The sequence below is a fragment of the Taeniopygia guttata genome, chromosome 2, assembly GCF_048771995.1.
Source record: "Taeniopygia guttata chromosome 2, bTaeGut7.mat, whole genome shotgun sequence".
NCBI lineage: Eukaryota > Metazoa > Chordata > Aves > Passeriformes > Estrildidae > Taeniopygia > Taeniopygia guttata.
The window spans coordinates 112,011,081-112,028,769 of NC_133026.1; the positions used below are offsets into that span (position 1 = coordinate 112,011,081).

A 17,689-nucleotide genomic window follows, 5' to 3' on the forward strand; every position below is an offset into this window, starting at 1 on the left:
AAGGAGATAGAAAATGTAGACTTAATTTCCATTAAAGACAGAAAACCAGACTTGCCAATCAGAGTATTTGATTATTTTTGAATCAATATAGTCAGATTATTATTTTTCACAGTGATAGATGTTGTTTGTTGTTGTTAGTTATATGTGTGACTCCTTCTCTGCAATGACACTTTGTAAGATTGTTATAACTTCAAACTTCTTTAATCCATAGGAGTGCTGCATGCTTATTGTTTTTCCTTCGTGTAACCTTTGCTGTTCAAATACAAAGTTTATGAGTATAACATTTTCACTGGTAGAAAGACTAAATTAATGGCTCTTGGCTAAAACTTTTCTGGAGGCATTTCAATGATATTTCTCTTTTCTTTGGAAGATATGCAGATACAACTCCATATTTCCCTAGGAAAGGACTCTACTTAATTTTAAAATGCATAGGCACTGTGCTAATCTGAACACCTTAGAAAGTCATGCTTCAATGGGAACATAGAAAGAGACATAAAAGTTTGAGTCTCTCAAAGTAATATTTTATATTACTTTAGCTGCAAAGTTATTACTCAAAAGACTTTAGAATAATTTATTCTGACTCTAAACTCACATGTTGCCATTTCAGAGTGGAATGTTAAGGAAAAATGAAAAGAGAAAACACAAAGTTATACCTTCTGTGGGTGACAAAAACATTATTAACATGACCCAGCCCGTTGCAGCCTGGCAAAGGACAGTGTGGCAGCTCTTGTTTGTTCAGTTTCCAGGATAGCGAAGACCCATTGACAGGACTCTCCTTCTGTCTCTTGGCAGCCAAAGGACAACCAGAAGCAGTGCGATGAGAAGTGTATTTACCTGATATGTGACCTTGGCCATCACAGCCTATCACTGGACATCTACAGAAATACAGCAAAAGAAGCCTCATTTTCACTGGAGAGAGCAGGCAAAGACAGTCTTAAAAAATCCTGAGAAAATCATTCTGGCTGCCTTTGCTACCTTGCTTTAATGGAGTAAGACTTGGTCCCTGGTGGCACACTGTACCAGGGCATCCAACTCTTGTCAAGCTACATTATGGGGGTTCAGCTGATCTTAAAATAAGGCAATTTAAAATAAAATTGTAGAGGCTAAGAAAAGACATCCATTTAGATAATGTTTCACTGGAAAAAAAAATTTCAAATTCTATCACAGGCAATAAATCAAACTTCTTCAAATGTATGGAAAGTCAACATTGTCTCGTTTCTATCTCGGTTTCTGGTATGAAGCAGAGGGTGTGTTCCTGTAACTGGAAAACTTGCATGGAAATCCATGCAGAGTCTTGCAAAGGAAGGGGAGGGAGCTTTTTGTTCTGCTCTGTCAGTGTTATGCAGTCTTGCATATATCATTAGCAAATATTAATACAACATTCCATACAACTATTCACTTTTATATTCTGGAAGTTACCATTTACAAATTTTAATGGAATGTGCATTCAAGCCAGGACTGTAGTGAATCTCTACTGAGATTCCAGTTTTCACTTTAAGTGAAATTTTCATTCATAGATATAGAAAAGACATGAGACTTATAGATATTTAAGTTTTCTAGAACATATTTTTAAAGTGTCACTCTGATTTAATTAGCTAACAAGTTTCACCTCAGTCAGTAATTTTCCTTCATTTTGCCAAATTTGTCAACCAATTGGCACTTGCATAGCACTCTTTAAAATAATTGGAGCAATACAAGCAGATACAACAATCCTTCCTCAGTGTTCAGTCTCCTAGGTGATGGACTCCACAAACTCCACAAGAAGCAGAAACACTTGGTTTGGTTCCAGCTCTGGGCACTATTCTCGCATGGTTCAGATTAACTGGGGCATCTCCCTATGATTCCTCAATCCTGAACTCTCACAGGCCATTTCCCCCCTCCACTGGCGGTGGACCCCTGCTTCTGTACTCACTTAAGTTCAGGGTCTTCTTTTTCTTCCTTGGTAGGAGTGACTTTGATACCTCCTTTCCTGGCACGAGGACAGCCAGACAAGCTGAAAGAAGCACACAGAATAAGAGCCACCTCTTTCTGCTGCTGCCAGCCGAGAGCCCTGAGCACTGCAGCCCCATGTGATGGGATGGTTGTTACCTTCTGTGGGATGCATAGTTCCCTGTCACGTGGCCAGAGCCATCACAGCCAGGTGTTGGGCACCTATGGAATAATACAGGAAGCTTACAAAATACAGTCACAAAGATACAGAGTAAATAATGTGTACAATCTGTATTTTGTCTAGAGTGGAAGAAAGAACAGCAGAGCTTTTTGTTGAATAACTCAACATATCTCTTGCTGCTTTATTCAAATTTTCTTAAATAAGCAGACTCCCTTTTATTGGGGAGGGATTTTTTTAAATAGCAGAATTATAATAAGGATTGTGAAATATATTGTATATGATGTGTTGATTTAATTAGTTTATATCAATATTTGCATCTAATATTTTTCCTTGTACAGAATCAACATTACAAAGAGAAGGAAAAAGCAGCTTGATATAGATCTATCTGCAAATTTGCTATTATATGTTTGTTTGTTATTGGTATGATGCTTTCAGGTAGAGATATAAATAAGCACTTTGCCAGTATTTACAGAAAGGGAAATTAAAACAGAGAAGCAGTTTTACTTTTGGGCATGAGTAGATGGTAGCCAGAATTTGAATTTAATAATTTGTGTATTCTAGCATTGTAAGCATACCACAGGACCATCTCTTTCTCGCTTGAGATTCAGGTGGGTGTTCAGCTGAGCAATCGGATTATGCCTATTTCTCATAGTTAAGGGGTTTCTCTGTGTATGTGTGACAAACAAGTCTTTTCAAGTATCAATGTTTAATACTGAAACATCCATACAATAAAAAGAAAAAAAATCTGATGGTTACTGTGCTTTTGCCAGCAGTCTGGCAGGATGGGCTTCTTGCTTGCTATGCCCCAAAAGCCAGCTTGGGTCCTTCCACTGACTTCTGTGGGGTTTGAAGCAGGACCTCACTTGTGACATCTCAGAAGTACAGAAATTAAATTTTTTATTTTTTAATTAAGGCTGTTGTGTATTTGTGGAGTGGTGTGGTTTGAGGATTTTTTAGAGAATATTAGCATACCTCAGCAAACAAAGCAGCACCAAAAACATTTACCTTAGAAGCTATGCCAGCCTTTTCTATGTTTCTGTATTATACAACACAAAGTTTTTATACTAAGCAACCCTAAGGGATTTTGACATGCTATTATTTTTAACAGAGTATCAGAATTACATAAGGAGTTGTGCCAAATAATGTTGTGCTGAACCGTTAAGGAAACTTGCAGGGTTCAATATGCTCTTAAGGGTCTCAGTTACTGAATCTTTCCTGAGTAAAAGAGATTCGTGATTTTGTCTAATCATTGGTAGGCTGCCATGGAAAACACCTACAAATATAATTGTAATAGCACATCTGAGTGTGCAGGTGCATCTCTTCACAGAATATTTAAAACTAGTTTTCTGTGAACAATTAATTTGTCAAAAAATCTGACTTCTTTTGGACATGAGCAAATTTATGCATTGATTGAAGTAGAATTCAGCAAATGATTTCAAATGAAGAAAGGGGTGCCTTTTTTTTCAAAGATAATATCAAAACATTTCATGACAACACTTCGTGAACAAAATATTTTTTGGCAGAATGACTTGCCTCACACTGACAGCAAAGGTAAAGGTGGGGATTTGCAGAGTGCCAGGACATGCTTTACCGTGTACAATTAAATGTTGACCTGTTTAAGTGTGGGACAAGGACTGGGCACAATGTCATGTGGAGCAGGCAGCAAGGGCAGTTGTCTGGAGAGTGTGAGTACTCACAAGTAAATCCAGAACACCTGCCAAAAACTGAGAAAATTAATTTTGGCTACTTGTTTTATCAGATGATCACAGATGGAAGGCCTTCCTGCATAGAATAGAGGTGGACTTTAATTCAAGAAAAGCTCTTTGTGTGAGACATTCAGATCTGAAAGTCTGGGAGTGGTGAATATACTTAAAAAGGATGCTGAACTGAATTTTTTATCACCCCATCTGTAGTTACCACTTCTGGCAGCAGACAAGTTTCCAATTGGATTTGAGTCCAGCCTATTCTGGAGGTCACTGAAGATTTGAGACTGAGATATTATCAGGACTAATGAAACTGTAAAAAGATATTTCAGGTGGGCTACTGGCAAATAAGTAAAAAGCTTCATTAGCAAGACTCCTAATTTTGACCATTGGGCTGGGTTTTCTAAATATTGGTTATATCTTTGTATGGACTATGAAATTCCAGAACACAAAATACATCAAAAACCCAGTGCCTTTCCATTAGTAATGCTGTGAAAGTTCATCAGCTTTTAAGTGGTGTTTGGACTGGTACCCCAGCTTAGTGAGTCATCCTCTATAATGAATTCCTGTGCAGAGCCAAGAAAATAGGAATTACATTGAAAGACCAGAGGTCTCAGGACATCAAATTAGGAGATGTCAACCCTCAGGTGGGTGTAGGTTACAAGTTCTTCTACAATTCTTCCAAATTTCTTACTAAAAAATAAATCTCTCAATGATTTTACATATCAATTCTTGCAAATGGTATTGACTACCTCCTATTTTGTCCCTTTCTCCAACAAGAGGATTGCTTTTTCTTTAGGAAGATGAACTACAACATGTAAAATTGAAACACCAAGCTGCATGTTTAGGAGCACTTCTGGTACATTTTCTCCCTCACAAGCTCACCAGAAGTGTTGGATATGAACTGTAGTCGAGGCAAACTCATAGAGGTCAGCTGAGAAAACCATTTTCTGAAATTGTTATACTGCCTATGGAAGGCAGTATAATTCAGTATAAATCAGTAGCAATGTTTTATGTTGAGCCCACGTAGAAAAACTACTCAAATCTCTCCTAAAAAAATTGACATTTAACCTCTGCAAAAACGAGTCTAAGGGTAGGTAGGACTGACCACCTATTCCTAAAAGTTTCTGAATTGTAAGTAAATACCTTTCACAAGTACACATTTAAAATTTTTAAGGCTTGATAAGCAAGCTCTTTGATTAAATAGAATATCAGCCACAATTATCCCTTTTAGCTTTAAAATCTGAGTCATCACCAAACTTATCAAGTTTTAAATTGACCACGTCAGATTGTTCTGAACAGCAAGAATCCTCACATAGATATTTTCTTGAATCTGAATCACAGGCACACTTTCTGAGCAGATCTTCCTTATTTCCAAACTGTGGATCACATGGAAGCCTTGTATCTTTGCTGGCATAGAGTTTCATAATTAAAGCCAAAATCTTATCTTGATTCTGGCAAATTAAACATGAATAACATTTGGAAAAAATACACAGCTTTTTCATATTCATGCCTAACTACATGAGGGTACTTTCCTGGCCTGATTCTATGAGCATTTATGCCCTCTGCTCACATAGCAATGCTACAATTAACTATTGATATCACTATACCAGTACAAGCATGATTGCAGCATTGTGGAAAAAGATTTAATTTAGACAGAAGCAAAGTTTTGTTCAAAATACCACCTGAATTATGTTTGCAAAAACCAAAATTAAGGTGGTACATTTATGGAAAATAATTTTATTTAGCCTTTTTTTCCTTTTGCAAATTGTCTGTGAACAGATTTTGATTTTTGCTCTTTTTCTAGTTAATTGAAATTAAATGCTAACTGCGTTATGCAACATATTTCTGTCTGTGAAATGTCCATGAACTTTGACTTTGTCTTTCACAACTCACTTATTATACATGGCGTACAGTGTGCAGTTTGTCATTTAAGTCATATGCTGTTGCTCCTCTTTCCTTATGGCATGACCAAAACTCTAGAAGCTTTAGTAGAAAAATAACCATATTGGTATGCAAATTTACTTATTCACACATGAATGGGGCGGGGGGGTGATGCATGAGGAGCAACTATTCAAAATATTTGTGTGAGTGTCTTTGTATGGCAGAAAGCCAATAAAAGCAGGGACAAATATATATGACTCAGCAAATGACTTCAAATTTGTCAGCATTTTTGCAAGCCGGCTCCTTACTAACCATTCTGCTCTTTTAAAACAAACGAAACCTAAATTTTATACCTTTGAGGATCAGAAATGTCAAAAAATGCAGCATTGTGCCAGTGTGCCAGTTTACCTACTGGCTTTGTGAACTGCTTTGGACAGCTGCCTATATAAACAGCCTTTCTTTGCTATTTTACTGCATCTCCTGTACATTCAGCTTCATAACTACCATCAGTTCAGCATTTCAATTATAACTGAAGTTGTAAGGCTAGGGAATAAGACCACTAACATTTGATCTGGGAAAGCCAAATACTACTCCAAGACTAAATGTATTCCCTTCTGCCACTAATACCATTAGAAAAGGAAAATAGTGCCATGATCAGACTTTATTTTCTTCTATCTGGACTAGGGATGAACCTAAAGGACAGAAAGGACAGTCACGGGGTTCTCCCCTTTTTACGTGCATTCATGAATTTTTCCAAGCCATCTATTATGGGATCCAATTTACAAGTTGCAGAGGGAAAGCTATGAAAGAACTCTAATTATCCTTCTCTTTTCCCCACATCCTTATTGACAAAGCCAATTCAATAACTAGATGACTGGTTGCCAGTGCCTCTCTTGACTACAGATTTTTGAAATATTCATATGTCCCTATACATCTGTCTATATAGCAAAGCCTGCACAGTCCTTTTGTAAGTGACATTTCATGGTGAGAATTATGCCAGCACAAAACCATATGACTTGATGCCTACTTTAGTCACATTAAACTCATAATATAGGGTAGTGACAAATAAAAAAATATTTGCAGGTATCCTGGTGTCATTTTTAGATTTATTCTAACTAGATTTACTTCTAGCTAAATAATTCCAATTAATTCTATCTGGATCAGTTGCCAGATTACATATTAGATATTTTCTATTCCTCTCTGATTCAAAACTACTGAAAAATCTGCATCTTCTCTAGTGTTCACAATTTTTGTCCCCCAGGCCCTGATTAATTGATGAAAATGAAGGGGTGCAAGAATAAAGAAAGACAAATGGAGAAAAGCAAACTTTATTTCACTCAAAAGCTTTCAAACAAATTCACTACACTTTTCAGAAAAAGATTTGATACCACTCAGAGCAATTCAAATTTACAACTTCAATAACACAAGGAACGTGTCTGTCAAAGATAAAGAACAATAACATTTGTGCTATTGTCAATACTTACTTGAGCTCCTGAGAGTTAGCAGCCATAAGGGATTTTAATGTCTTGTCAGCTAGTGGGCACCCAGAAACACTGAAAAGAAAACCTGATGTGAAATATTTTACTAAATCAAAGCATTTATTTTTGTTTAAAACACCAACATCCAGACAATACATGATTTATATTAGTTAAAATTATAGTCTCAGATATTTATTCTCAGCAAAGAAGGACCGGCATAAGGCTGTGGTTCTTAAATCACTAAAAAAAGTATGTAATTCAGAACAAAGGTTTCTAGCCCCTGTAAAGCTTTGCTATGAAGGACAGTTGTACACAGAATCTATCCTTTATGTTTCCTATATGAAGGACAGTTAGGGGATCTGGTCCACATGGTTAGTAGAAGGCAGAAAACACTTCCATTCTGCTCCTAAGGGAAAAGCAGGAAATTGTTGTTTCAACACCTAGGTTGACAGCTGGCTATTTTGAGGAAAATATTTAATATCCTCGGGTTATAATAGTAGATTATGAATTTCAAAGCCATTCATAGACAGATATGCAGAAACCTCATTTATAATCAGATGCAACAGCATCTTTATAGAGACCGTTTGTACACTCAGGGAAATGCAAACTTCACTAAATTACTTATCTGCAGGTCTCAGCTGAGAAATGCAGCTACAGTAATAAGCATATGCTGCTTAACTTCCTCAGTGTTTAAGTCCACACCTTCACAAATATAACAAAATCAGGAAAAACAACCACGTTTATGTGCAGATTATTTTCTGCAAATTGTTTTTGAATACTTATCCATGGTTAGTGCAAAAAGTTTAAAGATCACAAGAGTTAGAAGTAGCACTATTTCCTGTTTTAGGCTTCCTGTTGTTTCTTACCTGCGGTGTGAGGCATAGTTTCCTGTTACATGACCACTACCATCACATCCTGGGGTTGGACAGCTATGCAGAGAAGAAGGAATGAGAAATTAGAGGATATCTAATACACTACATAGCTCACCATACTCTGCAGCGAATTATGTAATGATCCTTAGGGCAATCACGTTCATCATTACACACTGTCACGACACTGCAGTCATCTAGAAAAACTTCACTTCTATTTTTTAATTATTACTTGACACACAGAGGGAAATAATTTTTCCTATTTCTACAATGCAAATAATTAAAACCCTTATTTTATCTGTGTAGAGTTACCTTTGGATAGGTATTTTGCTTATAAAGTGGGTTCTTAAAAAGACTGTTTTATTATTGGCGCAAAATTTTTACAGCAATTCATAAATGTTGGAGCTGAAGTTTCTGATCTGACCTCCAGTATAACATATTGAATATATATTTAAAATAATTCATGTCACTTCTGACTAAAATAAGGCACCTTCTTTAGAAACATATCCAATATTTATTTACTGACACAAGTGAGAAATGTGTTAGGATTGCTTGCAGAAGAGAAAGCACGTCAATATCACACATCTGAAGCTCTGAAAGAGAACAAAACTTTCTCAAGCTGTTTCTCAGCAGAACTGAGAAGTGATACAAAGGTGGTTGTTGTGGTTTAGGAATGGTACTCTCCAAATTAGTGTTCCCACCAAGACTCTCTAAACCATAGGCTGCTACTCTACCCCCCTTCCTCCTCCCCATGTGGCAGGTTGGAGAGTAGAATTGGAGGCACAAAATGTGAAAGCCACATCTCAAGATAAGAGCAAATCACTGGAAACAGCAATGAGATAACAAAATGAATGAATGAAAATTCATTCAAAATGAATGGTAACAGCTAAAGTATCCATGAGAAACTGCACAAGACAGGCAAATGATTGCTCAGAACAGAACTGGTGTTACCCAAGCACTCCCTTTGCCAAGCTTACTTGACTGGGAGGACAGCCTTCTCCTTGGGTGAGGTTATAGAGTAACCCTCAGCCACCTTCACCTCTTGGCTACTACAAAATTTAACCCTGTCCTGGCTGGAACCAAGGCAACGGTGTACATTTAACCAAACAGATATGCTCATTTAAACCAAGAGATGGAGGGATGTTGGAGAAGATGTTATAGCTTCTCTTTTTCCTCAGCCCTTCTTCAGTTGTAACACTGAAATCAAGCTGGGATACAGTCCTCTGCAGAAGAGGAAAGATACCAAGAAACGCAACTTGTGCATGGAGGGGGAGGTGAATTAAATATAATATTTAAAACACTCTAACACCAACTCTGGAGAGTTGCCTTATAGAGAACTGTTTTTCTTTCACTGGAAATATGGATTAAAAGGGCAAGCAGATGCTACACAAAAACTGCTAGCTAGTGCTCCATGCTAATGAGAAAGGGGTGCCTGAGATGCTCACCTGGCTATTTTCTCTGAGCTGGCAGAATGCTAGGAAGATTTTCAAATCTGTAAAAAAGCCTTAGGAAGAAATCAGCCTCATTTTCATAGCCCATTTGAACCTGAGTGCTACCGTAATGGCCAATAGAATTTACATGGAAAAATAGAAAGCACGTGCTAGATGGTGGGATTCATACAGTAGTTTGCTCCAACTGTGCTTACCACGTTCAAAATTTTTCTCTGCAAATGCTTATGTCATTTTAAAAGCTTCCTCATGATGGAGCCAACTGTACTGAATTTTTCAGTAAAATATCTGAGCTCAGTGGGATCACAGGAATGTAGTTTGATCTCTATATTGCCTATAGATTATTCTGATAAATTAAAACAAATTTTTATTTAATTTTTTTGGCACAATTACGTTTTAGATAGATGTTTTTAGATACTTTTTGAACCACTGTAAGCTCATCGTTGCTCTAGTAAATACTTTATTTAGGAGAGTAGAAAAGTATATTACAGGTATCTCAAAACAGGTCAGTATCACAAAGGAATAAACACTACAAAAGAAAAGCCATTAGCCTTCAGCAGATAAACTCTCAGTGATTTTTGTATGCATTTGTTTTAGAAGAAGAGGCAAGACAACCTGACCTGCAGCAATTTAGGTCATGAACTATGACTGCAGATATAATGTGGTGAGTAGACAACATGCAGACTGCATGACATGAGGGGAAAGAATCGCTCTTCACAGCAGCTTGCCCCAGGGAAATGTAAATTCTAGAGACAGAGGCAGCTCTAACAGCTTCAGTGCCACCGAGTCTGGAGAGCAGGACACAAGTTGGCGTGACGTGACTTGTTTATTCATGGGTGAGCCTGCAGTTATGGGCTATCATCACTAAGTGATATGGACCACACTTATGCAGAGAGACCTGCTCTGCTTTGGGACAAAAAGAAATGTGCCATAAATGATTGCTGAGTCCTGACTGACTATTATAGTGAAAACTCCATGTTAATTTCAAAATTATATTGATGTGAACTCAAAATTACAAAATGTGATTTTGTGAAGAGCCTAGATAACATTTTTTAAAAGTGACTTGTGTTATGAGCTGCTTGGGACAATTTTAGTAAAAAATTCTAAACTGAAACAAGCTGTTGAATGAAGACTGATTTAATAGAATTTGTTTGCAGTTCTAGATAGTAAATTTTTGTAACTTAACACAGAGCAAGTGCATCTCAGTAACTGGGAAAGAGAGTATTAGCCTATAGTCCAGGGCGTGAATTTCTACAGCCACTGGATTTTGAGTGGGACTGAATAATTCTGCTTGGAAGGAAGCAGATGAAGGACTTAAACCTGTTTCCTACAGGTTGGAAAATCCCGTTTTGTCTTGTATTTTGTATTTTTATGAACTCTGCATGTTTTCTGTCTGAGAAATCCTAACTGCTTCTACACAAGTTCTAAGCAATGGATCTATAATGACAATTGTTCAATTAAAGCTTATTTAATTATACAAGCATTAGCAGAGGCAATATGTAGCATGTTATGAAATGGTGTGTTTTGTAGAAGGAGTTGTTTCCCACTTGTTACCTATCTATCTGAGGAATAAGGAGTGGCACCCAGTACAAATTTAGTCATTAATCTATCCAGACCTCCAGGCACACTCTGGCTTGTCACAGCTCCAAATCTCATGTCTGCATAGCCACGATGTGGAACTAACTACTGGCAGGGAATTGTGCAAGTTTCCCTGCTCAGCTCCTGCAAATCTACTTCAAAACAGACATCAGAACAGCAGCATAGCCAGTCCTTACCAGGGCAAAGGAAAATGTAGCATTTTTTGTGACTCACGTGATGAGTTCCTTTTTGAGATCTCTTGAATGGAGCTTAGTTTTAGGACTGGGTATGGAGACATCTCCTGGGTACTTCTTTTCCTCCATGTTTTCTGGAGAGCTCACTGGATCTTTCTGAAATATTAGATGAGAATGTAACAAAAGGTTGCTCTTCAAGTCCTCCCACACATTCAAGAAACAATTTACCATGGCAAGAAGAGAACCTCTTATAAACTTAAAAAAAAAAAAAAAAAAAGAAAAAAGAAAAATATTAAAAAGAAATGATGGAGAGAAATTAGGAAAGTTTAGTATATCATAGTTTCAGGTTCTTACAGGCAGACTTTTAAGAATGTTGTGTAAATATTTCTGAAAGTAGATGCTAATTTAAGCCATATATAGGCGACACTTGTGTTTGTTTTTATAAGATGGTGATAAAGGCCAAAGAAAAGTACACAGAGAAAAGAGAAGTGGTTATTGCTAGAGCCAAACTAGACTTTGGCAGTTATGTTCTTTTTATTTGCTGTGTAAGTACATTGCTGACTTTTGAATACAGTTGAAGTGGTGACCCTTGCACCATAAATTACAAAATTGCAATCATAAATTTAAAATGTGCTATTTACATAAGCAAATGGTAATCCGAAGCTTTTTAGGTCTGTGGAATGGAATGTCCTGTTATCTTACTGAAAGAGCAGATTCTTGTTAAAATAAAAACCATAAAGAACAAAACAGCTTTGAAGCTTTCTTAATAGCAGGCTCCTAAGGATAGTTCTTGATTTCTACTATTTGTAAATCTAAATCATCACTGCTACCATGCTGTTTGGTAGATGGAATGAATCATGAGCCTTCACTCCATTGGGAAGGCATTTTGGAAACTTGGAGTCCTGGAAGGAAATTACATTTTTGTTTTCTAAAAAATCTTCTTTGATAACTTCAAAATAACTTGGTTTTTACTGTTTTGAGACTTAATGCCTACAATTAGTATTATCTTTATGAAAGATAAATATTTTCTTTTTGGAGGGATGTTCCGTAGCTATTTCATCATTCGAGAAATCTCCAAAGTTTATAGAATCAATTATCAGACCTCTATTAATCCCTTCTTGGACTGCATGTTGGTTTTGTGATTCCATTCCAACACTCAGGTGTTTCCCAGAGATTACCATCTGTAGAAGCAGAAACTGCTGCCCGTGGTTGAGAGGGGAAGGTCCCAGCCTCTGCTAAACTCACAGTGCTGGTGCCATGGATGCTCTGGGCTTGTGCAGCTGACAAATGTGCCAGGACAGAGGAGCAGGCTTGTCTGCAGAGCTGTTAACACAGGGCTGACTCGAATCTGGACTGAAAATGGAGTTTCTGCCTCCTGGGTCTTGTAAGCTCTACAGGGGTATTTCTTCTGATAAAGCTTCCATATGGTCCTCAATTCTGGCAGCTCATCTTTGCCTGTTTGGAGGCTGGATCCTCAACATGATTTTCTTCTGCGTTCTGCTGCTGGCTATCTACTGCCTACTCTAACTCACACTTCACATACATATAGAAATGATGCCATATTATTGCTGTATCAATTACTACTGATTTTTTCAATCACATTTGTGGAGTTAATTTGTTTGAGAATAATCTAATCTGATACAAATATAGAAAGCAAAAATACATACATTCAGGTTTACTAAATATGTTTTCACAGTAATTAATGAGTAATTATTTCAAATAAATAGAAAAACCCTCATATATTTCAGGCTTGGGGAATTGTATTTCTGAAGGAGACTTCCAGATAAGGAGCAACAAAGAAAATTAGCAACTACCAAAGGTCTTGATGTTAGTGCAGAAATAATAAATGATTGAAAGTCTTCCAAACATGGATGCTAAAACACTAAAATGCAAAATAGGAAAAATGGATGTCAGCTTTGTTTAAGATCCAAGAAACATCAAATATATGTTTTAAAAAGTATTTAAAAAAATACTGGGTTAAAACCTGTTCCCAGGGGCATATAGGGGTAATTTTGCAGTGGCATATAGGGGTGATTTTCTGATTTCCTGACTAGTTCTGTCCAAAAGTTCTGACCTACCTTTCTTACAAACAACATAAGTGCAAGCAGGGATCACTGGTACAAGTTACAATAAAATCAAAAGCTCCCCGAGGAAACTACAAAAGTGCTATTGCCAGTTAGAAGCGATCAGATGTCAAAATAAGTCCAAAAAAACACAGGTAAAATGGTTTCCATTTAATTTAATTGAGGTTAAAGAAGGGTGGTTTATCAGTTTCCTGTCTAACAACTAACTCTGTCAGGCTACATCTGCATCACTGAACTGATGTATGTTCCTAAAAATTTAAAGCATGCCTTGCCTGGATCCTATGTATCTAAACCAGGCATACATCAGCCTCTTCCACTTCTTCGGAGAGTAGCCTGGAGTGTGGGGTGGTGAAAAGGACCTTCTAGCACTCCACTGTGATCCTGATCTGGGTCATGTACCTCGGGGTGCACTTGCAGCACACCAGAATTGCCATACCTATTTGTGCTGCAGGCTATGTTAATATTTTCATTTGTGCAACTTGTGTTATTTATTTTAAATCAAAGATATCCGATCTTTCACTGGTGATAGACCAGAAACTTTGTGTGTGTGTGTGTGTGTGTGTGTGTGTGTGTGTGGTTATTCATCATGTCACTGTCTGATACCTGCTGCATAGAGCAGACTGATGGAGAATTATACATATCCAAGGCTGGACAAAACACTACAGTATTAAAGTTCACAGCTTCATTTCACTGAGTAATTTAATAAAAACAAGATTTCATGGTGAAGACTGACAGGAGTACACCTATAGCCACCAGTATAAATGATATTAGAGGGTTTAGAATTGCAATATTTTCATTTTATATCTTTAAATAATTAGTTTTTTTCAAATCTTAATGGTGAATTCCCTGAATTGAGCTATTATGATTTCTAATTTCTTTAAACTAAAGTTATACACACACATACATACAGAAACAACAACAATTTTATACAGGTTTGTTTTTGGTTTTTTTTTTCCTAGAATATTTCCCAGGAGTAAGGGAGATATATAGACATTTAAATAGGTGAGTTCTTTAGTCACCTTTAGTCATTTTCTTAGTTTCTTGAGGGACACCTGCTGTTATCCAAGCAACATAAAATCTTCATATGTGTAGAAGCTGCAAAATCAGGACAGTGCAAAGGAAATGCAGGCACAGCGATACTGAAACTCTGCTTTTCTAGAACCTTATATCACTACATGTGGCCCAAAAGGGGTTGCATCTGTCCAAAACACAGAAGGTCAGAAATAAAGAACAAATACTTTTTGATCCTCTGCTCTTAGCAGAGCATCACATCTTGTGTGCTTCTCCAGCTATTTATCTTTAGAGGGAGAGCTAATCCTTTGGGAAAACACCTTTAACACTTCTCTCTTTCTGGTATGTTGGTTGATGATTGTCATTGCTTTTCAATATGTATAATTTTTCCTTTTCCATTTGAATGGATTTATAGTTAAATGCTATTAAAATCTAAAGAATTTCAGACTAAAAGAAAAATCGGAACCAGCCCAATTGGTCCAAGCACTACTATTTCCTGCAAAGAGCACGTGTGTATTCATGCATGCACACTAGTGAAAGAAAGCAAGCAATGATACTCCATTAATGTACAGATGGAAGTTTATATTGATTTCAGCAAAGACCAGAACATAATGGTAACATGAATAACAGATAATAGCATCTGGCACTTTTAACATTTTTAAGCCCTGAAATCTTTGGAGAACTGACAGTTGAACTAACTGACAGCTCTAGTTATTTCTCAGCGCTTTCCTTTTGGAGAGATTTTGAGCTTTTTCCAAATTCAGATTTTTTTTTTTAAAGGGGCATCTGGACAGGCTATTTTGCTGAGAGAGAGAGAGACAATATTTTCTGGAAATTACCACAAAAATTAAACAACTGGTGTGCATATGAACCAGATAACAATGAATTAGAAATAGATATAATCAGTCATTTTCTTTGCATAAGGATAACTGCCAGTCTTTGATTTTGAAAACAGAGCCTCTGGCCCTGTCATCACTGGATGTATCAAGGCTCCCTGGGACAGAAAAATCTCACATCAGAGATCTGGGGCCAGATCCTCAATTAGGGACAAAATGTGCAGTGTCAAAGCACCAAGTGCAAGGGGCACCAGCGACTGAGTGCACTGGACCATTATGTCCTGTTGGGTAGGTTATTTTCCTCCAACTCCCTGTTCTGGAAAAGGACAGGAAAACATCCAGACATCCATCCTAGCCTTGTGAAAGCCAGGCATGGATTATGGGGGATGTGGAGGTGCTCCTGTCCTGGCTCTTTTGCTGAGCCGTGATGGCAGCAGGGAGGAGGAGTGACACGACAGGTCCCTTGCCAAGTCTGTGACACCTCTTGATCCCAGCAGCAGGGCAGTCCTCTCAAAGCTGGATGTGTGTGCTCATCATGCAGCATGAATGGGGAAGGGCCTGAGCCCTCAACCTCCTGCTTCAGGTCAAACCCACTCCAAAACCCTGGGGCTCAGATTGTTCTGTCATTGGTGAGATAAAGACCATAATTATCCCCAAAGAGGAGACTGCAAAGTGTTCAAGACAGCCCACCTCCAATTGCAAGCTTTTTCAGCGGACACATTGCAACCCTCTACCCAGTGGTGGTAGATTGTTTACCTCATACAATTGAATTATCTTTTAATTCCAGGTGGTTTTTGAATTGGATGCCTGGATCATCTAACCTCAATTGTAAATAGCTTTACTCCATCTATGTCTTCTTGAAGTGTCAGATTTGATATTTGAACAAAAGATAATTTCATATTATTATAACGATCAAATTCTATTATATATAAAACCAAACAAGGAGTAAGTAGTATAAAACCTTCAGACCAGGACATCTTTTACTTTGTTTCTGAAAGCTGTAACATAGGCTTTTAAAGAGTTGGTGGTCCCTTCCTGATTTATTAAAAATGAAAGCAGTCCATATCCTGAAAGTCAGGTTCAAGAGAAAAAAATATTAAGTCAAACTTGCCAGCAAAGTAGAATAAGAAAGAAAGGCCATAGAAGACTATGCTGCCTTGTTTTCAAGACAAGATAAACAGACATGAAAAACAGAAACAAAACCAAAATAAAGACAATTATTGATTTGGAAGTGACACTCCAGAAGATCGATCACATAAGTTGCAAGTTGGAGATCTAAGACTCAGTGGCAAAAATTTCTTGCAGTATGTAAAATAAAGTTTTCCAGTGAAAGAAGTTAAGGCAAGGTTTTAACAATGAGTTTAAATGCTTAGGTAGCAAGTTATCTAGAAGTCTAAAGAGTTGGTATGGAAAATTTTTCTTTTGTTTCAGCATGAGAGAACTGCCTTAGCTTCATTTTATTTGTTGGGGTTATTTTTGTTTTGTTTTTCCTTTTTTTCCCTGGTGATTGCTAGTCCATTTGGGTATCTGTGTTACAGGACTGAACCATTAGGAACAAAATTTTAAAAGCAGACTCTAATGATGGTAAGCTTTTTTTCCCTTAACTTAGAGTCTTACAGACACTAAGAAGCAAGCTCTGAATGCAAGATTTTCCAAGGTGAGTAACAGGGTTTTTTTATATCCCATCCAAGAGACCATTAAAACCAGATCAATGTTCACAAGCCTCTACTTGTGGAAACTGATTCCCTTTAAACTATTCTAGATGTTATCATTGTTATCTGGTATCATATGGTCTCTCATGCAAGGGAAAAAGTCACTCAGAAACTGAAAAAATACCTCTTTTTCTTCTTCTTTCCTGCCATGGGTCTTGCTGTAATTGATTGGTGTATCCCAGCCTTCCTGTTCACATAGTGCCTGGTAGAAGGCTGCATTTACAAGGATGCTACTTGCTTTGAAAGGAGAAGAGGAAGGAGTGGGAAGTGCTGTGCTGGAAGAAGTGAGAGGCATAACTTTGTCTTGGCTTCGATTCTTTTTCATGCTCAAATCCAGTGTGCCATTTTCATCCACTTCTATCTCAGCTCCCTGACATGCAACAGGAAATAGAGACATGTTTAGATATGGACATAGTAAGGCTGTAAAATAACCATGTGGTGCTTTTAAAGGATAAATATAAATGCACGCTTTTATTTAAATTTATCTGAATCTAAACCCAGCTTTTCGATTTATGACAGTTAATGTCCAACTCTTAGGCAGACTTAAGAGTAGCTTCAGTAATGGTATCTCTGCATCTCAGCTTAAACATAGTAAGTAGAATTTAAATAAGATGCCACTAAACCATAACCTATACACCCTAAATCTAGTTTTATTTAAAAAAAGTTTAGCTTTAAATCTTCTTGATCTTTTCACTCTTACAGAGAACTATGACCCCAATTCACAGCTAAAAGCATTAATGCATTGTTTAGGTCATCAACAGCATTACTATTACATATCCTCC

The 17,689-nt window shown here is 37.2% G+C and overlaps 1 protein-coding gene and 1 long non-coding RNA gene across 11 annotated transcripts in view; one reads left to right on the plus strand and one right to left on the minus strand.

Annotated features, from left to right (window-relative positions):
* Positions 1-1,900, plus strand: part of LOC121469220 (uncharacterized) — a 45,069-nt gene extending 43,169 nt beyond the window's left edge. The window contains exon 4 of the long non-coding RNA XR_012054141.1: positions 793-1,900. This is a non-coding gene — a long non-coding RNA (uncharacterized lncRNA). The remainder of the gene's footprint in view (positions 1-792) is intronic.
* Positions 1-17,689, minus strand: part of ST18 (ST18 C2H2C-type zinc finger transcription factor) — a 167,840-nt gene that overhangs the window by 8,450 nt on the left and 141,701 nt on the right. For all 10 annotated transcript variants that reach the window (XM_041713901.2, XM_072924649.1, XM_072924651.1 and 7 more), the window contains 7 exons: positions 17,032-17,277; positions 11,305-11,420; positions 8,042-8,104; positions 7,182-7,250; positions 2,089-2,151; positions 1,913-1,993; positions 654-875 (listed from right to left, as the gene is read on the minus strand). In XM_041713901.2, coding sequence (XP_041569835.2) covers positions 654-875; positions 1,913-1,993; positions 2,089-2,151; positions 7,182-7,250; positions 8,042-8,104; positions 11,305-11,420; positions 17,032-17,277 — 860 coding nt within the window. The remainder of the gene's footprint in view (positions 1-653; positions 876-1,912; positions 1,994-2,088; positions 2,152-7,181; positions 7,251-8,041; positions 8,105-11,304; positions 11,421-17,031; positions 17,278-17,689) is intronic.